Source organism: Saimiri boliviensis (genome assembly GCF_048565385.1).
Source record: "Saimiri boliviensis isolate mSaiBol1 chromosome 1 unlocalized genomic scaffold, mSaiBol1.pri SUPER_1_unloc_1, whole genome shotgun sequence".
In the NCBI taxonomy this organism is placed as follows: Eukaryota; Metazoa; Chordata; class Mammalia; order Primates; family Cebidae; genus Saimiri; species Saimiri boliviensis.
In genome coordinates, this window is record NW_027412484.1 from 47,633 (window position 1) to 72,872 (window position 25,240).

The 25,240-nt window shown below is 43.6% G+C and overlaps 1 protein-coding gene and 1 long non-coding RNA gene across 2 annotated transcripts in view; one reads left to right on the forward strand and one right to left on the reverse strand.

Moving 5' to 3' along the window:
* LOC141583101 (uncharacterized) overlaps positions 1-20,669 on the reverse strand; it is a 31,751-nt gene extending 11,082 nt beyond the window's left edge. The window contains exon 1 of the mRNA XM_074392469.1: positions 19,944-20,669. Within this exon, the coding sequence (XP_074248570.1) occupies positions 19,944-20,009 (66 nt within the window). The 5' untranslated portion in view covers positions 20,010-20,669. The remainder of the gene's footprint in view (positions 1-19,943) is intronic.
* LOC141583102 (uncharacterized) lies at positions 827-11,835 on the forward strand. Its single transcript, XR_012515854.1, has 4 exons — positions 827-2,371; positions 2,965-3,084; positions 7,084-7,250; positions 11,785-11,835. It is a non-coding gene; the product is annotated as an uncharacterized LOC141583102 (long non-coding RNA).
* Positions 20,670-25,240: the final 4,571 nt, after the last annotated feature.

Below are 25,240 nucleotides of genomic sequence, written 5' to 3' on the forward strand. Positions count from 1 at the left end.
AAGTCTTCTATCAGCCTTTTGCGTAGTATTTTGGTTCTCCTGTTTTTGCTGTAGAGCCAGAGGACTAAAACAAAAGAAAAGTGCTCACATGATATTGTTTTGAATACACGATTCCAGGGCCACTGAGAGGGTTCCCTCCCCCGCCTTTGGAAATATATCTTCAGACCTAACAAATGATAAAATCAGTTCTTACAACTTTTGTTTTTCTCCACAGTGTGACCATGGCAATATGTTACAACATAAAGCACAGGTGAGCTCTTTGAAACCTGTCTTCTTATTCCAGCTCATCACTTTGTGTCATATGCAACACGCTGTCAGGTCCTAACTCTAGACATTATAAGCTGTAGAGTGCTTATTTTACAGTGCTACAGTAAATCGTTTGTGGGTTTTTTGGTTCGTAAAAATCTTTTAAATTATTAAGGGTTCCAAAGTGTATTTGTTTATGTCTTTGTTTGCAATTCATTTGGAAAGAAGCAGTAAAAAGATGCCCTAGCCTCATGCAAATATACAGTAGGAAAGAGCCGTATTTATAAAGCTATCAGGTTACTGTGGGTATTCTTTAACCCCACCAAAACTCCAGAAGTGCTAACTGATTAAAACAGTAATAAGAGGATTGTACATATCAATGAATTCGTTCACTAATAGTCACTGAGCTTTCTTGTACAATAAATGGATCTGTCCCCTTACTGGCTGTTACAATATTATGCATTGGCTACTTGGTTTACTTAGAGTGTCAAAAACTCACTTTCATTAGTATCACCACCATTATAAAAATGTCTTCAAATATGGAGATGCCATCAAGCTCACAGTAGTATGTATGAGTTTTCAAAGTTGAGATTTTCAGCTTGAAAGTTTTAGCTTTATTATAGAGAAATACTTGTTATTTTCCTTGAAATGACAGACTCACTTGACTTAATTTTATGGATAACAGTCAGTTATACTTTCAGATACAAATGGTGTACTGTGAAAAATTGGCTTGTTCAGCTCACAATTTAATCACAAGTGCTTTTCTTTAACATGACCATACTTCAGTATGCAGAAGCGCTTTATGTGAACTTTCTACTGAGGATACTAAAAAGAGAGGCCAAGATTTAGTAACATCATTAATTTTTACTGTTTCATCAAGGACATTCTTCAGTGAAACATGCTCTTTGATACAAACTGCAAGGGGCCGTGAAGAGTGGAACGAATACTGGTATAATTCGGTAGCACTGCCCTTATTCATACTGAGAAACCATCAGTTTTACCCACGTTTGCTTTTAAACAGTCATTACAAGTGTTGAACAGGAAGAAAGCAATCAATGTCTTAATACTTTTTAAAAGTAATAAATTATTTGTGTGTTTTATTTTCAATCAGCTTCTCAGGTTAAATTAGTATTCTTGTAAGAACAGTTTGGGCCATACATGGTGGTTGACACCTGTAATCCCAGCTATTTAGGAGGCCAAGGTGGGAGAATTATTTTGAATTGGGTGTTTGAGACCAGCCGGGGCAATGTGGCAAGACCCCATCTATCAAAAAAGACAAAAAACAAAAAAGAAAAGATCAGCTGGGCATGGTGGTATGGACATTTTGTCCCAGCTACTTGGGAGGCTGAGGCAGGAGGATTGCTTGAGCCCACGGAGTCAAGCCTGCAGTGAGTCAGGTTTGTACCACTGTGCTCCATCCTGGGGGAAAGAGCAAAACCCTATAATAACAACAACAACAACCAGTTCTGACATCATGGGTCTCCTAGGGAATCTCAGGGGTCCACCGACCACATTAGGAAAACCACTGGTTTCCTAAATAATCACATAATGTGTTAGTTTGTAAAGTTCATTAAAGACTGCCTTCTTTTAAAATGAAAAGGCAATTAAGTGTGTAGCTCAAACTACTTCAGCAAACATATAGTATAATAAAGAAAGATTTGGGAAATCTTAATGGATTCTAAAAAGTTCTAAAATCCTTATTGCCAACAACTACTGCTTCCTAAAATGTTCCTGTGTTCCACTCCACCATGAGGTTAGAGGAGTAAAAATAGACATAGCTTCTTACCATTGCCTGTTAGCGGGAGTCAGTATTTAAAGGCAAGTCTGGCTCATCAATGTAGAAAAGACTTCCCAGTTCAGAACGTGATGTGTTGATGAATAACAGGTCAAGAAACCCTCTGAAGGCCAGGATCCAGGAGAAAAACTGGCAACAACTGTTTTGGTGAACAAATTTTACCAAAGCAAACAAGAAGTATCTCCCTCCACCCTCCATGCCCTACTCCCAGCAGATACTTTACTAAGATATTAACCATTCCTGAATTAATCTCTTAAATGCACATTCTTCTTTTATAGATATGCAAATAGATCTCTGGCTGTTTTTGATGAGCCAATACATCCACTTTCAGTAAGTGTCACTTTCTCTGAGGTTCTGTTTATGTCTTATGAAGTTGTGTTGATTTCATGATGAAGTCAAAATCATCCACCATTAAGTCTTCACTAAGTTGTGTCTAATCATCTTATGTAAGGAGTGTTGTAAATTGGTCACACTGGAGTAAGAGCTGACGTACAGCTTTGTTTAATTTGTGCACTAAGGGGAATAAACATACCATCCAAATAACAAAATGTGTCATTTTAAAAGATAAGTTTTTATAGCAGCAAACAATAAGAATATTTGTAAGTAGTCCTAACAAATATGAACGAACTCTGTGAATGGAATTAGAAAAGAATTTAAAGTTAAATTTGTTTAAATGCTATCAAAACTTAAAAACTTGCTGCTTCAGGCATATGATAGCCACAGGGCCACCTTAGCACCTATGGTTACACAAAACCAAAAATATTTTAAGATCCTGCCGTTTATATTTTTAGAACTAAAAGACATATTATCCCAGCAAGATTATTCTAAGGGACATGTGGGCACCAATTTTAACATCCCCATCTTAAGAGTACTTAAGAAGTTTTCTTGAATGAATATGTATATTGACTTTCTTCTTCTTTCAGCAAGAAAATATTCCAGGGAAATCCTTTGAGGATGATCCCACACGCAACTGCATTTTCAGTTATTTCTGTGCTCTTTCTAAAGTCACAAAACTAACAGCTCCAGGAGCAATCGTAGCATTGGTAAGCTATTTCTTATTTATAAAGCATCTTTAATAACTGGTCTCCTACACAGCGTATGACCGTGTTTCTAAATAAAAGTTCCTAAAGTTATCATCAGATCTTTTAAGAGAAACCTATGCAAACAAAGTAAATACACATATTAGACTTTAATCATCGTCATGTTTTAAAATGATGCCATTGCTTTTCTTATCACAGAATAATTGCTACTGAAAGCAGCAGGAGAGACTTCTGGTTTCTCCCTCAACAGATTCCAATGTAGGTCTAAGCTGAGTTCCAGGCTGTATTTCCCCACAGTTCTGACCTGGAGCTGCTGCTCTGAATGCTTTGTTGTTCCTGTTGACCTCTTGTGCCTGTTCGGGAAATTGCCCAGGAATGTGGAACTACTAAGACTTGGACGTGGGCTTTGCTAGTTAGCCTGCCAAGCCATAGCTGTGTCCTTACCTCTACATGGTTCTCCCAGAATTCCTGTGGTGAGACTCATTCAGAATATAAAGTCCTGTTCAGATGGCTGGGATGGTTTGACCCTCCCCACACTAACCATGTGGTAGAGGAATGTCAACTACATGGCCTGGAGAGAAAGGATACTTAGAGCAGTACCCTCTCCTTCAGCATCCAGCTAGAGCTTAGGGGTGAAGGCCTCCGCTGGGCACCTGCATAGAAACCTCTCCATGAGCACTGGATCAGATGCAGGCCATTTCATGGAGCTGCAGCCATTGGGAATGCCCAGCACATGCTGGGGGGAAGCAGGAGTGGTACTTCCAGATGGAGAGAGAGAGAGAGCTGAGGCAGGAGGGAAAGCTGGATTGAAAGAAGGGGGACTTCACTGTATACAGGCTAAATTTGGAGTGCCTGTGAGATAGCAGAGTGACGTGTGCAGTCATTATTTGAATCAACGGAACTGGAACATGAATCTGAGCAGTGCAGTCATCATTTGGATGTATGGGACTGGAGCATGAATCTGAGCTGGCGGTAAGGAATGAAGAGTAAGAGTAGCTGCTCAAGGCGAGGCACAATGGCTTACACCTGTCATCCCAGCTCTTTGGGAGACCAAGTCAGGCCATCACCTGAGGTCAGGAGTTCGAGGTCAGCCTGGCCAACACTGTGAAACCCTGTCTCTTCTAAAAAATACAAAAAATTACCTGAGCATGGTGGTGGACACCTGTAATCCCAGCTACTTGGGAGGCTGAGGCAGGAGAATCTTTGGAACCTGGGAGGCAGAGCTTGCAGTGAGCCAAGATTGCACCACTGCCCTCCACCCTGCACAACAACAGCAACATTTTGGGGAAAAAAAAAAGAGAAAAAGAGTAGTTGCTCAAATGCAAAGAAACTGTTTAGAATGAAAGTGGACAAGCCGGACATGGTGGGACACACCTATAGTCACAGCTACTCAGGAAAAGGGAAAAAAGAGAAGATGGACAAAAGATAACTCTGTAAAGACCACCAGCATGTGAGGGGCAAGCCCCCAGAAAAGAGCCAGAGTACGAGGAGGAAGAGCAGGAAAATGTGATAAGAACAAAGGGTTCGCGATAGGAAAGGCTGGGGTCACAGTGCTACAGGCTGCCAAGAAGGTCCCCATTTCCATAAACACCCCTGGGATGCCAACCCTGTGTCACTCTTCTAAATGCTGGGGTAGAGAAGAGGACAGGTCGAGCACAGTACCTTGTCTTTATGAGGCATTTGTTTTAATGAGGAAAGCAGTTCTTTTTTTAGGTAATGGCAAATAGCAAAATGATAAAGCACGATTCAGAGACAGTGATGGGAGGGGCTCGCTGTTTCTGATAGAATGATCAGGAAGAGCCTCTCTAGAGAGGACACATCTGAGCAGTGACCTGACTATAAAGCGAGGATGCTAAGGAATGCTGGCATTATAGGCAGTGGGCTGAGTGCCAAGACTGAGACAGGAACACATTTCACGTGTGTTCAAGGAACAGACAGCAGGGAGCCCGCCTGTGAGAGAAATGAAGGAAAGAATGGAAAAGATGCGGCCGCAGAGGCGGAGCCGTCGCTCACAGGGCCCTTTGGCTTGCAGACCGGGGACGAAGTCGAGGTATTATTCCAGTTTGAAGCGGGGACTAATGGTAGATCTTGAGCAGGGGAGTGCAGCGTTCTTTATTTAGAGGTTATCCCAAGTGCTTGGGAGAGAGCAGTCCATAGTTGGGAGGGGGGTTGGGGCAGAGAAGAGGACTAAGTAGCAACTAGGCTGTTACAGGTGAGCCGTGGCACGTGGCGGCCCAGAACCTGAAGCAGGCAGCCTGCCAGTGAAGGTAGCCATGGAGGGATTATGCACGGATTAGAGGAGGGTAACTCACATGTAACTATTAGTCTCCAGGAGCTGGGCCAATGGCAATTTCCTGGACAAGATTTAGGGCCAGGTTGGGGAGTGGAGCCTTGGGGTGAAGGGCTCTGGTTTGTGGGTGTGAAGGCTCCGGGGACCTCAGCAAGAGGAGTCTCAGGTGAGTGATGGGGTTGGGGGGGTGGTTAAGGTGAGATGGGAGGCAAGGAGCTGGCACCAGGGCATGACACTGTGAGCAAATGAGAGGATGTCATGGGGGAGCTGGGGAGAGCAGGATGGGAACAGGTAACACATTTGTATTGGGGAAAATCTCTGGCAGAGAGAGAGAAAGTCTTCAAGAAGAGGTGATTTGGGGAACAGTGTTCTGCAAAAGTGGATAGGATCCATCATGCTGATAGAAGAGTCAATGTTAAAAGAGAAACTTTCTCACTGACCCAGGAGGGCAAGTGGTATCGATGAGTGTCAGCGGGTCACTGGCTTACCAGTAAAGGTGACAGGAAGTTGAGGGCTTGCCAGTGCTGTTTCAGTGCTCTCTCATGAGTCCTGTGGAGTTGAACACTAGGAGGGAGGGTTATTCCTTGGAAAACCGACAGTGCAGGGTTTTAGAGAAAGGGAGCACGATCTCTCATAAGAACATGTCATGTTCAAGGGTCATGTGATTTGGAAAACACAGTTGACTTTGGAGAACATTGCCAGATCTGAGCCACCAATCTGATAATGTTCAACAATAAATGAACTCTCTTAAAATAAACTGTTTTTCTTTCACCTTGATTCGAAGACCTCAAGTAGCATAGAGTCATACTCTTCTAAAGAGCACCCTCTGAGGTAGCAACATCTCACAGCTTACCTCTGTAACCTTCCCTCAGCTGGTCCTTCTGCTAGTTCTTTATAGGATAGAGATTGGACAGATAGACAATCATTTCTGAGATTATCTCACAAACTGCTTGGCGGGTTTACAGCCACCCCAAGGATAGAGAGGCTGGCAGCTCTCTCTGCCTTCAAACCGCCAGAATTGACTGAATGCAGATACTGGAGGACAAGAAATAAGTTTTTGTGAAGTGATTGTGGAGACATGGAAAGTAGGGGCTGTGAGCAGGACCCTCCATTCCTTCACATGCGTTCCTCATCAAGGCTCTGGATACAGGGACTGTTTCTCAGCAACAGAGACCTGCCCTTGTCATGCTGTCTGCCCGGCAGCACTGGGAGGCACTCTTGACCTGCAGTTCCTAAGCCTGTGTCCCAAAAGCGGGTGAGTTGTTGTGAAAAGGAGAAGACAGCAGTGTTCTCATTATGACTTGGGTTCTACACGTTCTAGCATGGCACACCTGTAAAATTCCTATCTACCTGCCAGCCAGGTGTGACGCTGCACGCGGATGGCACTGTAGTGTTTCCTGAACAACCTTAATCTGCACCAGGCCTGTGTTTGTGCTGCCTTTCATGAGTGTGAAGGTGCTGAAGGTGCCTTTCTTCATGCTCACATCCCTGTGAATGAAATTGGCATGAAAATTTCTGTGGGCAGAGTATGCTGCAGAAGTATCTGACTATGACGGGGACTGGGCCTCTTGCTTTGTCTGAGCAAACTCTCTGCAGAACATGAGAATAAAAGGCACTTAACGTTCTGGCCAAAACCAGAAGTCTTTCATTCTTAAATGTTATCAGCACACTGAAACAGAACTGAAATCAAAGACAAGTGCTCTCTTTTGCAGGTGTACATTGAACGCCTTTTAACGAATGCTAACATCGATCTTTGTCCTACTAATTGGAAACAAATTGTCTACGGAGCCATGCTTCTGGCCTCCAAGTTTTGGGGAAATCGTCGTCACTGGAGTGCGGATGACAGCCAGAATCCCAAGGATGTTGCAGCTGAGACAATGTGAGTTTCTAAGGTTTTGGCAAACTTTGTCATTATTTTCCATGCCTCATTTGCTCTCCAAGTTATCAGTGTAAGAAATATCTTTATAGGTTTCCTTGTGCAGATAAAGGAAGTAGGCATAAGACCACAGACTTCAATCTATCCAGCTTTAGTATAACAGTTTATAATTTCCAGCATTAATGGGTAAGTCTTGAAGTGTTGTTGTTGTAATAACTGGCTGATAAACTGAAGTGTTTTTCTGATTGTTTTTTGGAAAACCTCTTACAAGTGTGCTGTCAGAATGACACAGTGCAGTAAATATCTTTATAGCTTTTTAGAAGCCACCTGCCAGTTTCAGTCCCCTTTGAAGGGGTAAACATCAGGCCTTTGAAATAACTGGCCACTTTTCAGGTGTTAAGGCCTCGGGACTATGCAGAACTTACAGCTTTAACCTAAGTCACCCATTGTGTATTTGCTTTTGCTGGTCCTTGTCTCCCCCTTTAATCTGAAGATCTGCTTTTATAGGAACCTTGAGATATGATGTTAAATAGCTACAGATTTCTCTGCCCTGGCTCCTCCCCATTAACCTTGCATGTGTTTGGAAATTGGTCTGATGAGTTAGAAGCTTGCACGTTCACCTCCCGCAGTGTGAGAAGCATTTCTGGGGCATCACGCCATGCCCACCACACTCACAGGCTCCCTGGGTACTCAGACATTCACAGAAGCAGGCTCGGGGCCAGTAGTTGTTTATGAGAGTGTGGGAGCTGTGCAGGGTCATGGAGTTCCTCCCAGATGCACCAACATGGCACTGCAACACAGCTTCCCCAGGGTTCCCTTCCCATTTGGCCTTATGACTGCTGTGAAGTGAAGGGCCCTGAAGCAGGCAGGCAGGGTGAGCAAGGGGGCATTTCCAGCAGAGCTGCCCTGGGTGCCCGCTGGACAGTGAGGACAGCTGTGTCAGCCGCATCTGGTGCAAGACAATGGAGCAGCTCTTGTTTACGTTGACCAGCAGAAAAGACAATGCCAGGCAGTGGAACAAGTTAGTTTTGTGATCCATCTTTGCCCGTGACTCCACATAGGGGGACTGCTATTCAGAATCACCTCAGTGTATGGCTGCAATTGAAGATACAGTTTATATTGTAGATACACTGCAGTGTGTATGTATCTACATTCAATCACTTGTGCACAGGAGTTCAGACCTGCTGGGTAACACAGTGAAGCCTGTCCGTACAAAAATATTTTTAAAAATTAGCCAAGTGTGTTGGCAGGTTCTGTAGTAGTCCCAGCTACTTGGGAGTCTGACGTGGAAGAATTGCCTGAGCCTGGTAACTTTAGGCTGTAGTGAGCTGTGATCACGTGACTGCACTTCAGTCCTGGGTGAGGGAACCAGACTCTCTCTAAGAAACAAACAAACAAACATTTTTGTCACCACTTTGCTAATAGTATAAACCAAGTGATAATTGTGATATTTGGGGTAGCCATTTTACCAAAGAGTATGACAGCAAATGAATTTGAAACAAATGGAAGTACTTTGAAAGCTGCAAATGCTAAAGGGAGTTTAATCATAGTCATCCACTGCAAACTGTTCCCTAAAAGGAAGCAAGATTTGTGACTGCCTGATTTCTCCTTCTCTGCTGCCTAGCCAGAGCTGATTTATCAGTACAGGATAATTGCAATAGAGAAAGTGTTTAATTCATGCAGAGATAGATGTACAGGAGACCAGAGTTTGACTATTACTGAAATTAGTCTCTCTGAAAACTCTGGGATGGTTTTCGAAAAAAGTAATTTGGTGTGTAGGGTGTCAGAAAGTGGGGAGTGCTGACAGATCAGGTCAGCGATGAAATCATAGGGCAACGTTGAAGCTGTCCTCCTGCATTGAGTTGGCTGCTGGGTTGGGGCCAAAAAACCAGATGAGCCACGTTGATTTGTTAGGGTGGTGTCACCTGATCCCAGTACAACGTCTGCAAAATATCTCAAGCACTCAATTTAGGTTTTACAATAGTGATGTTATTCCCAGGATCAATATGGGCAGGTTCAAATTCTTGCAGCCTTCAGCCTCATGACTCCTAAGCCACAATTTCTAATCTTGTGGCTAATTTATTCATTGTGGAAAGGTCATCTATCTAGTTCCCAGGTGGGAAAGGGGTTTGTTTTGGGAAAGGGTTGTTACCATCTTTGGTTACAAAGTTAAACTACAAACTACATTCCTTCCAAAGTTAGTTTGGCCTCTGTGTAGGAAAGAACAAGGACAGCTTGGAGGTTAGAAGTGAGATGAAGTCACATCAATCCTCTTTCACTGTCATCATTTTCTCAGTTACAATTTTTGCAAAGGTGGTTTCAAATTTGTAATCATGAACAGTTAGTTCTGCCATTTTGGCAGCTGAATTGTTCTCAAAACCTGCAGCTAAGCTGGTTGAGGCTCTGATTTCCAGTCACAAGATCAGAGAGCATGCAGGGATAAGTGCAGGTTTCCACAGAAGTGAGCTCCAGAAGCAGTGGAGGCAGAGGCCAGCCCCAAGAAGACAGGTTCCAAACAGAGCTGTTTGTGTGTGAACGGAGATATACCGGGAGCTATAGTCTGAACAGGCTGCTTCTGTTTGTGATCTTGGGAAGCTGAAAAGCATTACGTCCAAGCATTTAATAGACATGTGTCTCACCCTACTCCTCTTGACTATTTGCAATGATCCCATTTTGAGTGTCAGTTTAACAGATAAATAACTGCTGTCCCTCAGATTTTTCTTAAAACGTTCCAACATCAATGTGTCTCCCCGGAATATATATCTTTTCTAGAGAGTTAAACTGAGTAGCCACTATGCAGAAATGCTGTGTTGTAAAGGGTATGCTGTTCAGTCAACTAGCTGTTTAAAAACCCAGAAATCGGCCGGGTGCGGTGGCTCAAGCCTGTAATCACAGCACTTTGGGAGGCCGAGGCGGATGGATCCCCCTCGGGTGGATCCCGAGGTCAAGAGATCAAGACCATCCTGGTCAACAAGGTGAAACCCCGTCTCTACTAAAAATACAAAAAATTAGCTGGGCATAGTGACGCGTGCCTGTGATCCCAGCTACTCAGGAGGCTGAGGCAGGAGATTTGCCTGAACCCGGGAGGCAGAAGTTGCGGTGAGCTGATTGCGCCATTACACTCCAGCCTGGGTAACAAGAGAGAAACTCCACATAAAAAGAAAAAAAAAAAAAACAGAAATCTTAGAAGATGAATCGGCTGTTCACAGAATACTTTTCTTCAGTGATTAAACCTCTATGAATAGCTACGTTAATTCTGGGAAGTGCCATTAATTTCTGTAGTAAGTCACGACCTGATTACCTGTCTATTCAAATATTGTTTCATTTACATTTCTATAGACCTATGGATACGTGAACAGGATATTAATTTTAGAAGGAGGTTCAGTTGGATTTTACGTTCAGCAAATGAGATCCCCACATCTTGACTTAGAGTCTAACTGCCCTCCACTTTCAAGCATTTGCTTACTTGGCCAATGGGTAAAATGTTAAAAACCTTCAAACCAAGAAACCAAATGTATTGTTCAGATATTGATCATTTTTAAGCAATTAACTCATTACAGGGCTTACTCTGAAAGCAGCCAGAATGACTCTAACTGTGTACCTATTAATTTAGCTTTGGTGAGGGCAGCTGGATGACCGTGAGGCAGAGGACGGCTCCCAGGGCTTTCCTCTCCCATTGCCTCCAACTCCCCCACATTCTGTTCTGTCCAGGGGTGACAGATGCCAAGTTCTTCAGGGTTGCATTCCCAACTCAAGAGCAACACTGCATGTGTTAAGGCCAGGGCCCTACTATAAATCACATTATAATATGAGTTTAGCCAAAATGACTCTCCTTGACTTTTCTGCCTTTCAAATTGGAAATGTTATTCTTCCCCAGTCTCTTCCTAATATTAAGGTGAGCAGAAACTTGCATTATGCCTCCTTGACACAGCCTGGTGTGCTGGAGCAGAGGGAAGGGGATTCTTTTTGCCATAAAATGTATCTTGCTTATGTATTTATTTGGGATCAATTCTCCTTGTAGCCTTACAGTTTTTCCTCCTCCGAGGTAATAGGGTGGCTCTCCATGGGTCCCCTTGTTGCCATGGTGATGCGCCCCATCTTCCTGTTGGTGCTTCTCTACTTCAGCAACTCCCTTCCTGTTATTGTCCTGGGAAATATGCCTGGAGCTCCTTCAGAGCTAATAAATGGTACCCATCATTCCTGTCATCTCATCACTATTGCGGGGTTTGTGAGTGAGCTTGGAGTCTGAGTTGCGCAGCTGCCCTAAGGGAACTGTGAAGAATAAGCCCCGAGGCAGCAGCAGGAGTGCAGAAGAGGCTTCCACCTCTCCCTCATCCCAAACTTGGGCTGCTGGGATGCAGAGGAGACCCCAAGCAGCTGTGCCTTGTTTGGACATTAGTGTAAGGACCCAACCACTCAGCCTTTATTTGTTTCAAAACAGAACTTTGAGCATCCTAGTAGCTCAGAATATTTTTAAAGATAACCCACTTGACTAAAATTGCCCTGTGTTCGCTTTATTGTGTTTCTCCTCCCACAGGAGTAAGATGGAGAAGAGTTTTTTGGAGCTACTTGAATTTAATATTCATGTGTCTGCCAGTGTTTATACGAAATATTACTTTGACCTGCGTGCCTTGGCATACGACCATGACCTGTGTTTTCTATTTAGTTTTCTTCGCAAAGATAAAGCCGAGAGATTGAAGGTAAGGCTGTGAAGTCACTTAGTGGAGTTTCCCATTGGCCACAAAAGCCAACATCTGTGACAAAATCATATTAAGTAGTGATTAGGAAAATGAAAGCCTTAAAATTAACAGACCAAAGTGCTTATTTTTTTGGCATCATATTTCAAGTCTTTTACACATTATACAAGAATCATCATTATTATTATTATTATTATTATTATTATTATTATTATTCTTTTAGGAGAAGGAGTTTCGCTCTTGTTGCCCAGGCTGGAGTGCAATGGTGCGATCTCAGCTCATTGCAACCTCTGCATCCTGGGTCCAAGGGATTCCCCTACTTTGCCTCCTGAGTAGCTGGGATTATGTGCAGGCACCATGATGCCCGGATATTTTGTATTCTCATTAAAGACAGGATTTCTAGCCGGGCGCGGTGGCTCAAGCCTGTAATCCCAGCACTTTGGGAGGCTGAGGCGGGTGGATCACGAGGTCGAGAGATCGAGACCATCCTGGTCAACATGGTGAAACCCCGTCTCTACTAAAACTACAAAAAATTAGCTGGGCATGGTGGCACGTGCCTGTAATCCCAGCTACTCAGGAGGCTGAGGCAGGAGAATTACCTGAACCCAGGAGGCGGAGGTTGCGGTGAGCCGAGATCGCGCCATTGCACTCCAGCCTGGGTAACAAGAGTGAAACTCCGTCTCAAAAAAAAAAAAAAAAAAAAAAAAAAAAAAAAGACAGGATTTCTCCATGTTGGTCAGGCAGGTCTCGATCCCTGACCTCAGCTGATCTGTCCACCTTGGCCTCCCAAAGTGCTGGGATTACAGGGATGAGCCCCTGCACCACGCCATGGATCTGTATTTTAAAACGTTATTGATATTCTCACTGCTTTGACCATAATTCAGAATAATTTTTGTTAAATTTAATCTGTTCTTAATGAGTTTCTTTTTATTTTCTACCTGCATTTTTCTTTTTATTTTAATCTGTTCTTAGTGAGTTTCTTTTTATTTCATGAATAAATGCAGTTGTATTCCTAATTATATCTAAATAGACAATGCACTTACTGCTCTTGGCTGTCTTTTACTTCAGCAATTTGCAATGTCGTGTCCTTGTCTATTCTGTATATCTCGGTGCAGTCCCAGGAGTTTATCAGACAAAGCAGTAGTGGCTGAGAGACTTGTGCTTAAACTGTATAAGGTGCCAGTGTTTCAAGTACTAGATGTAGGAATGACATGAGCTTTCAGTGAAAATGGCTTCATGGGACAATGTAAGATTTATGGTTTATGACTCCTGGTGAGTACACAGGGAAATTCCAACTGAGACAGACACATTTAAAACTGGCATTGTCTCTGGTGTCTCGGTGGTACTTTGGAATAATACATTTCTCTACCACAATGTGCAAGTAAAGTAGCACCTTGTGGTGCTTCAATCATTAGACTTCTTGGGTGTTCTCAAGCAGCCCAGCACGCACCTGCCTCATTAAAATCTGCTTGGAGTGTGTAGTAACTACTAAGGATTCGGTAGAATTTGAATCACTGAGTAAGTTGATTGTTTGGCACAAGTTTATGTTGATTATGCTGAAGGAACAAGTGCACAGGTAACAGATAATATTGTTATAAGCTTGTCACAATACTCTGAAAATATTTTGGAGCCCTATTTTATTTTTTATGTGACAGTATCACCAAGCAATGAGCCCAACTTTCAACCTATAAAGTAAGTTTGTCTTGCCTCTGGCAATCTTTTCATAGCTCTTAAAGGAGACTACCTTAGTGAATGGGCAGGGAGTTGCATCCTCAGAACCTGGCACTGTAAAACTCAGCCAAAGCAGCTACAAGGGAACCCTCCAAAGGAATCTGTATGTGTGGCTTCTCATCAATGATGCCTTTTTAAAAATGTTGGAGCCTTTTTAAAAATTGTACCCATTTTCTCTTTAATTGACTTTCCTAGGCTATGTCACCACCATGTGAATACAAAGACTTGCACAAAGATGTCGCCACTATGAGAAGGGCCGCCAGCATGGATTTCATCGCTATTCGGCATTCTAATGCCATCTTACCTTAAAGACAGAAATTAGCATTATAAGATCCTGGACTCGTCAACTGTAAAGACTACAAAATATCACTTCTATTGCTGAAAAAGTCCAGGAAAATTAGGATCTTCTTTTTTTATGTTTTTTTTTTTTAATTTTTTTTGTTGTCGTTGTTGCTATTGTTGATTTTGTTGTTGTTGATTAGGATTTTCATAGAGCACAGATTTCTTCAGATAACCATACTGTGAAGCTCGGTGATGGTGGCATGAAGAGTGGGTGCCAGGTGCTACCTGAACTTCTTGTTCCACTGAGTCCAGATGGCATTCCTAGGGCACTACCTTCTTGAACAACTCTTGGGGAAGACTACTGTCACATGGACACACCACATCCCAGTGCAGAGTCAACAGTCACCCACAGTCCCAAGCAGGTGACAATCTGAACTGAGCTGGAATTCAAAAAACTATAGAATTGGCCCCAGATTTGTGAGAGTGCCTGGGTTTGGATCTCTGTCCACAGAGGCACTGAATGCACGATGGCCCGAAACAACAATTGTGGGAAGATAAAATGCATGGGGACAAGGCTGTCATTACTCCAAGTTCCATGGGGGCTCAGGCCTGTTCATCTCGTCTTTGAAAGGAATCTGTACATGTGAAATGAGGCTCCCACCTCATGGTAATAAAGGGAGAGATGAAATCAGCTCATCTTCCCCCAGGCCCATACTGGTCATACCAAAACACAGAGTCTTGCTGTGTTGCCAGGCTGGAGCACAGTGGCGAGATCTCCAGTCCCTGCAACCTCTACCTCCCGGGTTCAAATGACTCTCCTGCCTCAGCCTCCCAAGTGGCTTGGACTACTGGCATGAACCACCAACCCAGCTAATTTATATATTCTTAGTAGAGACAGGGTTTCATCATGGTGGCCAGGATAGTTTTGATCCCTTGACCTCGTGATCTGCCTGCCTCAGCCTCCCAAACTGCTGGGATTACAGGTGGGAGTCACCGTGCCCGGCCTCTTGCATTTACGTTCACAATAAAGTGGTTTGGAATATCCCACTGTTGATTTGTGATTTCCTCCTCCAAACATAGTCTGTGGCTCTGTATACATAACTGAATATTTTCATGTATCGATATTTTGTGTCTGAAGATGAAATATTAAATGAAACATGTTAAAATGTTTCATGCAAAGCCTTCGGTGCTTGTAGAGTATACTCTTTGGTGAATACACAAATTCATCTATTTTAAATATTAACATTTGTATTAGATGTGATAATGATATTTTTTTTCTCAGCTTCACTTGTTAGATAGTTACGTATGTTCTTTCATGATTAATGATATTGTATCTGATATTTGATGTAAAAAACTCCTAGAATATTTGGAATTGATACTTGAAATTAAACAGCAAAATGAGAATTGCTGAAACCTAGTGATAATGTACTTATGATGGGTTTATTATCTATGATCTCTTTCATTGTTAATTTTTAAAGTTTCCGTGGAAAACTGTACTAAGAACTTAAAATTGTCTATAAAACCCTTCGTGCCCTGCGCTTTAGCTTCAATGCATAATGAATAAAGGAAAATGGATTTTCCTTCAGGAATTCTGCTGGACTCTTCCTTTCTTTTCCCTTTAACCTGGGGGCAGCGTCTTCAGGTCACCATGGGGTGAGGTGACCATGAATGGCGTCCCTAGAACTGCCGCTGGGAGGAGTGTGTATGTGGAGATGGGTTTCGTGGTCACGTTTCTTCCTCGGGTCTTTCTGGTTGTGATGGTGGCTTTGAGGATGGTTTCTGAGGATCCTCTCCAGGGGATTCCTCCACCTTTGGTGTCTCCCTTGGGGGAAGGCCCGAGAATATCTGGAGAGGGATTCCTAGGGTCACCCCTGTGTGACGGAGGTGCCTTGTGCGGGTCCAGAAAGCCGCGTTTTTGGGGCGGTGGAGCCTCATCTCCCCTGTAGGGTGGGCAGGATGTCTGAGGGAGTGCTGGAGGAAAGCCCTGTGTGTCGTGGTCGCTGTGCAGTCTCAGTACAGCCCTAGACCTGGGGAAGTCATGATGGAGACTCAGAGGTGCTTGGGGCAGGGAAAGGGGTAGCCAAGGCAGTCACCAAGGTGTGACAGCATCGCTGATGCCAGGAGGCAGTTTGGGGAGAGGTCTTTGGAGGGGAATAATTGTGGAGTCTCCACAGGCGGGGAAAGTGTGAGGGTGCTCCAAGGCTGGAGGTCAATGCGGGGTGGGTGGAAATAACCTAGGGAAGCTCTCAGGAGAGTAATGGGCCCCACAAGCGTTGGGGTGGAAGGAAGGGGCCTAAACAGGTCCTGTCTTGCAGGGCCCTTCTGCAGGGTGTCTGAGAGATGGATCTCTGGGGCTCCTGAAGTCACCGATACCCTGGGTGGGGTGTTTTCCAGGGTCAGACCTTTCCAGGTCCTGGAGCAAGGAAATGAAACTGGCTTCTTCCTCCCCACCGCCTGGTTGCTGCTTGGCAAACAACCTTCGGGAAGTGCCATGGCTCCTGGCATTCCCTGACAGGCCACAGAAGCGGCTCAGGGCTGGGCCCAGATCAAGGGGTCCTCTTAGATATTTATATTTGATGTTGAAAGTGACATGGGAATACAGGCTTCATCTGCGCTTTTGTTTCTAGTCTCAAACTCCATTTTGCTGTGTGATCTTCAGCAACATTTCCCTCTTTGGGCCTCATATTTCCTATATATTTTGTGGGAAATCTGGAGTTTGGAACATGAGTTTCCTGTATCAGGACTCAGTATAACATCTATAAATGGCTGGTAGGACATGAACCAGACTTTATTTATTTATTTATTTATTTATTCATTTATTTATTTATTTAGAGATGAAGTTTAGCTCTTGTTCCGTTGCCCAGGCTGGAGTGCAGTGGCAGGATCTCAGCTCACTGCAACCTCCATCTGCCGGGTTCAATAGATTCTCCTGCCTCAGCCTCCCAAGTAGCTGAGATTACAAGCACATGCCAACACCCTCCAGTTATTTTTTATCTTTATTTTTATTGTTTGTATTTTTAGTAGACACGGGTTTCACCATGTTGGCCAGGCTGGTCTCAAACTCCTGACCTCAGGTGATCCACCCACCTCAGTCTCCCAAAGTGCTGGGATTACAGACATGAGCCACCACCGCCAACGAGGGCATGAACCAGATCCATGACACTCAAAATGTGCTCCACTAGCCAGCACTCACCTCACCTGGGAGCTTACTAAAAATACAGAAGAATCAGGTGAGGTGGCTCACCCTTGCAATCCCAGCACTTTGGGAGGCCAAGGTGGCCGAATCACTTGCGGTCAGGAGTTCAACACCAGCCTAGCCAACATGGAGAAATCCCATCTCTACTAAAAATATAAAAAAATCTTAGCCAGGTATGATGGCCGGCGCCTGTAATCCCAGCTACTGAAGAGGCTGAGGCAGCAGAATCTCTTGAACTCGGGAGGGAGCCACAGAGTGAGACTCCACCTCAAATAAATATTTTTAAAAATTAAAAATAGCAAAAAAATAAGAAAAATAAATAAAAAATAGCTTTCTTGTCGTGGCCTGCACACTGTGGGCTCGTGGGTCTCTGAGACCTGAAAATTGAGTGTTTTCACACCCCAGGGGCTTCCTCTGGCAGCTCTGCAGCTGTCACCATGCCACAGAATGAATATATTGAATTAAACTCGTAACGCTATGGATACTATTTGGATGACAATGAGAAAAAGAGAAAGAAGGAAAGTCCTGAGGCTCATGAACGTTCAAAGAAGGCAAAGAAAATGATTGGTCTGAAAGCTAAGCTTTACCATAAACAGTGCCGTGCTGAGAAAATACAAATGAAAAAGACTATCAAGAGGCATGAAAAGAGAAACACCAAACAGAAGAATGATGAAAAGACTCCACAGGGAGCAGTATCTGCCTACCTGCTGGACAGAGCGGGGCAACCTCAAGCTAAAGCACTTTCCAGTATGATTAAACAGAAACGAAAAGAGAAGGAGGGAAAATGGGAAGTCCCTCTGCCTAAAGTATGTGCCCAGGGAGAAACAGAAGCATTGAAAGTTATTCGAGGGCCAGGCATGGTGGCTCAGGCCTGTAATCCCAGCACTTTGGGAGGCCAAGAGGGTGGATCACAAGTTCAGGAGTTCAAGACCAGACTGGCCAACATGGTGAAACCCCATCTCTACTAAAAATACAAAAATTAGCTGGGTGTGGTGGCAGGCGCCTGTAATCCCAACTACTTGGAAGGCTAGGCAGAGAAGTGCTTCAACGCGGAAGCGGAGGTCGCAGTGAGTCAAGATGGTGCCACTGCACTTCAGACTGGGTGACAGAGCAAGACTCTGTCTCAAAAAAAATTAAAATTAAGGAAAGAAACAGTGGGATTATCCTGGGAGTACAATGGAAAGAAACCCTAATACCACAGCTATACAGCAGACCTAAAAGCAATCAGTTTTCATTAGACGTCAGAGAACTCTATGAAAACTATTTTAAAGACAAATGTAGATACCATAAACTATGTGGTTTAAAACTTAAAAGTTCAAGCTCTGACATAAAGCAATGCATATTTTTAAACAAAAGGCAAAAATAACCCACAAAAATCAACTATATAAAAGCCATGTTCCATAAAGGAACGTATAGCACTTTTACACAATTAGCATGTAAGAAATGATGCATGATGCTTGCTTTTCTTCTTATAATTTTTGTATTTTTAGTATAGATAAGCTTTCACCATGTTGGCCGGGTTGGTTCTGAACTCCTGACCTCAAGTGATCCACCTGCCTCAGCCTCACAAAGTGCTAGGATTACAGGTGTGAGTCACCGCACCTGGCTGGCAAGTAAAGAACAAGCTTTCTGAGTAACACAAGGAAACCTCCCACAGTTAATTCAGAGTTGAGGACCACTTACACTACCGAATTAACAATCACTTTAGATTTATGAAAGGTACAGGTGATAATCATGTCTCCTTATTTTTTTCCTTAACTAAAATCGAACCTGTCATTTATGAATTTATTTTCTTATCAGCCTTTGCCTATTAACTTATATTAAAGAATAATCTGGGCTACGCACAGTGCCTCACGCTTGTAATCCTAGCACTTTGGAAGACCGAACAGGGGTGGATCACGAGGTTGGGAGTTTGCGACCAGCCTGATCAACATGATGAAACTCCGTTTCTACTAAAAATACAAAAAATGAGCAGGGCATGGTGGCGCGTGCCTGTAATCCCAGCTACTCAGGAGGCTGGGGCAGGAGAATTGCTTGAACCGGGAAGGCCGAGGTTGCAGTGAACCAAGGTCACGCCACTGCACTCCAGCCTGGGCGACAGAGTGAGACTCCGTCTCAAGAAAAAAAAAAAGAACAATTTGAAAACTAAGATTTCTTTCCCTTTTTTCTTGTTTCCTTCTCCCAATAAAAAATGGGGAGGTTGTTATTTGACTATACTTACCAAAACCTTATAGTCACTGAAAATTATAAGTTAAAATACTAATAAGCAATTATAATTTCCTATTGTCTCAACTATTGTTTTTTACCTTTACAGGAACTCTACATTTTAAATATTATTAAATTTTAAATTATACATTTTATGAACTACTATGTCATTTAGAAATTCACTTTCGCTTTTATAGTTTTTATTATTAAAAATTTATTTTTCAAATTTTTTATTTTTCTAAATTTATAGTAGAGATGGGGTTTCACCATGTTGGCCAGGCTGGACCTGAACTCCTGACCTCAAGTGATCCACCTGCCTCAGCCTGTCAAAGTGCTGGGATTACAGGCATGAGTCACCACGCCTGGTGACTGGCGAGGTCACTGCTCACTGCAGCCTCCGCTTCCCAGGCTCAAGCAGTCTTCCCACCTCAGCATCCCAAGCAGACGGGACAACAGGCACGCACCACTGAGGCAGCAAAACAGGATCTGGAGGCGGGGAACATAAAGTCGATCTCACACTTGGGCTGTAACAGGAAATATCCTCTCCACAGAGAACAGGCCAAGTAAATGGCTCTGTAACCTTACCGTTTCTCTGAAAACGTGGGCGATGTCTCCACTTGTCCGGGGTGCATTCCAAGGGAGTTCTGCCATATTCTGCGAGGAACTGGGGTCCGATCTAAACTTTTCATGGGAAAAGTACTGCGGTCCTGGGATGAAGTTACGTAGGAGTAAGGGGGAAAACCACGTCGCCGAAGTGACCGGTGAAACTGTCCTACAGCCCCTGGTCCGTGCGGCTCGGGCCGGGAATCTGCGGCGCAGGTGGCGGCTCCTGGTGCTGCAGCGGGGTCGGGGCGGCGGCCGAGGCGGCGGAGGCGGAGGCCGAGGTGATGCGCAGCCGCTGGAAACCGCTGGAAACCGCTGGAAGCCGCTGGGCGGGCGGCAGGGCACCTCCAGGCCGGCCGCCAGCTTGGCCTTGTTGGCGCCGGTCCGGCGCTCGAGGTGCACGAGCAGCTGCGGCTGGCCGCGGCGGAAGTGCGGGCTGCGGAAGTGGTGGAGGGGCCGGTCCCGCCGTCCCGCCTCCCCCCCGGCCCCGACCCCGACCCGGCCTCGGCCCACCCTGCACCACCTTGTGGAAGCCGGAGACGTTGAGCTGGCGGACGAAGCTGGTGAAGTTGGTGGTTGTGAAGAGCCCAGGCTCGGCCCCGGCCCCGCGGCCCCGCCGCCGCCCCGCGGCCCGGGCGGGCTGAGCAGCTCCACCTCGAAGAGCGGCTGGTGGATGAGCAGCCCCTCGCCGCGGCCGTCCCAGCGGGTGGACCGTTACCACGGGCTGTTCACCAGACGCCACCGTTCGGCGGGGAAGTTGTTGGGGTTGATGGGGATGGAGAGCGGCGCCTCCTGCATCGCCCCGCCCGGCCCGGACCTCGCGCCCACCCACCCAGCCTACCTCTCCCTCCCCGTGCTCGATTCCCGCCCCCGACCCCCGCCGCGGCCTTCGCCTCGCCCTGTGGGCTCCTGCCTGCCCGGCCGCCGCGGACCCCATGAATGTCTTTTGACAAGTGTCCGTTCTTGTCTTTTGTCCATTTTTTAATGGAGTTGTTTGTTTTCTGATTAAAATTGTGTTAATTTCTTTATAGATTCTGGATGACACTTTTGTCAGGTGCATCGTTTGTAAAATTTTTCTCCCATTCTGCAGGTTGTCTGCTTACTCTGTTGACAGTTTCTTTTGCTGAGCATAATCTCTTTCGCTTCCTTAGGTCCCATGCGTCTATGTTTTCGTTGCGATAGCTTTTGGAGACTTAGTCTGGAAAAATTTGCTATGGTTTATGTCCAGAATGGTATGTCCTGGAGGGTTTTTGTTTAGGATTTTCATAGTTTTAGATTTTGTAATGTAGGTCCTTAATTCATCTTAAATTGATTTTTTCTATGATAAAAGGAAGTGGTCCAGTTTGAATCTTCTGCATATGGCTAGCCAGCATAGTTTGAAAAGTTGGGTAGTGTGTTGCCTCTAGCTGTATTCTTTTTGTTTAAGATATCTTTGGCTATTCGGACTGTTTTTCGGATTTACATAAGTTTTAAAATACTTTCTTTTCTCATTCTGTGACAAATGAATTGGTAGTTTGATATAATAGTATTGAATCTGTAAATTACTTTGGACAGTGAGGCCATTTTGACGTTATTTCTTCCCATTCACGAGCATAGAATGTTTTTCCATTGGTTTGTATCATCTCTGGTCTCTTTCTCTTTCGTTCGTTCTTTCCTTCCTTCCTTCCTTCCTTCGTTCAACTTTCCTTCCTTCCTCCCTCTTTCTTTCTTCCTTCTTTCCTTTCTTTTTTCTCTTTCTTTCCTTCTTTCTTTATTTCTTCTTTCCTTCTTTCTTTTCTTACTTCTTTCCTTCTTTCTTTTCTTTCTTCTTTCCTTCTTTCTTTTCTGTTTCTTTCTTTCTGATGGAGTTTCACTCTTTTTCCCCAGGCTGGATGGAGTGCAATGGCATGATCTCAACTCACTGCAACGTTCACCTCCCAGGTTCAAGTGATTCTCCTGCCTCAGCCTCTCGAGTGGCTGGGATTACAGGTATGCACCACCACACCTGGCTAACTTTGTATTTTTAGTAGACATGGCGTTTCTCCAGGTTGGCCAGGCTGGTCTCGAACTCCTGACCTCAGGTGATCTGCCTGCCTCGGCTTCCTAGAGTGCTGGGATTACAGACAAGAGTTACGGTGCCCAGCCATCATCTCCGATTTCTTACGGCAGTGTTTTATGATTCTCACTGTAGAGATCTTTCACCTCCATGGTTAGTTGTATTCCTAGGTATTTCGTTCTTCTTGTGGCTGTTACGAATGGGGGTGCAGAATGGATTTGGCTCTCAGCTTGGACATTGTTGGTGTATAGAAATGCCACTGAGGAATACCATTTAAGAATTGCCACCTAGTTTTTGACAGTGGTTGAACTAATTTACACTCCCACCTGCGGGATATACACGTTCCTTTTTCTCCATAACCTTGGAGAGAAAAAATGCCACTTTTTGTACAATGCTTTTGTATCCTGAGACTTGATAATCAACTGAAGTTATGTATCTGTTCTAGGAGCCTTTGGGCAGGGACTGAAGGGATTTCTAGGTATGGAATCATGTTGTTACATAGTTTGTGAAAATAGATATTTCACTTCCTCTCTCCTGGTTGGATGGCTTTTCTTTCTTTCTCTTGCCTGCTTGCTCTGGCCAGGACTTCTGGTACTGTGTTGAATAGGATGACAGTTGACATCCTAGTCTTATTCTGGTTCTCTGGGGAATGGTTCCAGCTTTTGCCCATTCACTCTGATGGTGGCTGTGGGTTTGTTATAGATGGCTCTTACTATTTTCTGATATGTTTCTTCAATGCCTAGTGTTTTGAGGATTTTTAACATGATAGATTCTGAATTTTATGGAAAGCCTTTCTACATCCTTTGACATGACCATGTGGATTTTGGTTTCAGTTCTCTTTATGTGAAGAATCACGTTTATTGATTTGCATATGCTGAACCAGCCTTGCAGGAATAAAGCTTCCTTGATCATGGTAGATTAACTTTTTGATGTGTTGCTGATTTCATTTCTCAGTATATTGTCGAGGTATTTCTTTTCTTTTTTTGAGACAGAGTCTCAGTCTTGTCGTTAGATTGGAGGGCAGTGGCACAATCTCTGTTCACTGCAACCTCCCCCTCCCAGGGTCAAGTAATTCTCCTGCCTCAGCCTCCCGAGTAGCTGGGACTACAGGTGTGCGCCACCACACCCAGCTAATTTTCTGGTGTTTTAGTAGAGATGGGGTTTCACCATGTTGGCCAGGGTGGTCTTGATCTTCTGACCTCGTGATCCACCTGCGTTGGCCTCCCAAAGTGCTGGGATGACAGCTGTGAGCCAACCCGTCTGGCCTTTGTTGAGATTTTTTTCATCTATGTTCATTAGGATAATGGCCTGAGATCTTCTTTCTTCATTGTATCTTTGCCAGGTTTCGGTATCAGGATCATGCTGGCCTTGTAGAAGGAGTTAGGGAAGAGTTTCTTCTCACTTTTTGAACAGTTCCAGCAGAAATGGTATCAACTCTTTTTTATACATCTGGTAAAATTCAGATGTGAACCCATTTAGCTCTGGAATTTTTTTGGTTCATAAACTGTTACTGCCTTGATTTCAGAGCTCATTATTGGTCTTTTTTGGGATTCAATCTCTTTTTCATTGTGTCTTGGTAGGGTGCATATGTCCTCGGTATTTATCAAATTTTTCTCGATTTTATGTGAATACAGGTGTTCATAATATACTCTGATGTTGTTTGTATTTCTTTGGGGTTAGTGGCGATATACCTTTTATTGTTTTTAATTGTATTTACTTGGATCTTCTCTCTTTTCTTTATTACGCTAGCTAGTAATCTATTTTATTAATTTTTTCAAAAACAAGCTCTTGGATTCCTTGATATTTTGAATGGTTTGTAACATCTCAATTTCAAAAGGAGACTGGACAGTTAAGGCAATTATAGTCAAAAAGAACAAAAGTGGGGGCATCACATTACCCGACTTCAGATTATACTACAGTAACCAAAACAGCATGGTACTAGTACAAAACCAGACACATAGGCCAATAGAAAAGAGTTCAGAGCCCAGAAATCAGGCTGCATACCTACAAACATCTGATCTTTGACAAAACTGATGAAACAAGCAATGGAGAAATGATTTACTATTCAATAAAGAGTGCTGGGATAAGTGGCTAGCCATATGCAGAAGATTCAAAGTGGACCCCTTCCTTACAGCATTTACAAAAATTAACTCAAGATGGAATAAAGACTTAAATGTAAAACTCAAAACTATTAAACTCCTGAAATACAATGTAGGCGATACCATTCTCAACATAGACATAGACAAAGATTTTATGATGAAGATACCAAAGGGAAAATTGACAAATGGGATCTAATTAAACTAAAAGCCTCGGTACAGCAAAAGAAACTATTAACAGAATAAACAGACAGCCTACAGAATAAGAGAAAATTTTTTGCAAACCACAGCTGACAAAAGTCTAATGTTCAGCATCTATAAGAAACTTAAACAAATTTATAAGAAAAAACAAACATTATAAAGTGAAAAGAGGTCATGAACAGACGCTTTTCAAGAGAAGACATATTTGTGGCCAACAAGCATAGGAGAAAAAGCCCAATGTCAGTGATCATTAGAGAAATGCAAATCAAAATCACAATGAGATGCTATCTCACACCAGTTAGAATGGCTATTACTAAAAAGTCAAAAAATAACAGATGCTGCAATATTTTAGAGAAAAAGGAATACCTATGTCCTGTTGGTGGAAGGATAAATTAGTTCAACCATTGATGAAAACTGTGTGACAATTTCTCAAAGACCTAAAAGCAGAACTACCATTCGACTTAGGAATCACATTGCTGGGTATATACCCCACGGAATAGAAATCATTCTGTGGTAAAGACACATGCCCGTGTATATTCATTACAGCACTATTCACAATAGGAAAGGTGAAATCAATCTAAATGCCTCTCAATGGTAGACTGAATAAAGAATATTTGGTATGTATATATTATGGAATAGTATGCAGTTAGGAAAAAGAATAATACTATGTCCTTTGCAAAAACCTAGATGGAGCCTAAGGTCTTTATCCTTAGCAAACTAACACAGGAACAGAAAACCAAACACCACATGTTCTCAATTGTAAGTGGGAGCTAAATGATGTGAAGACATATAGAAGAAAAACACACTCTAGTCCTTACTGGAGGGTAGAGATTGGAAGGAGGGAGAGGATCGGGAAAAATACCTACTGGCTACGAGGCTTGAAACTGTAGAAAATTAAGGTTTAGCTCTAAAACTGTTTTCCATTGTGTTGAGATTTGTCTTTCCCA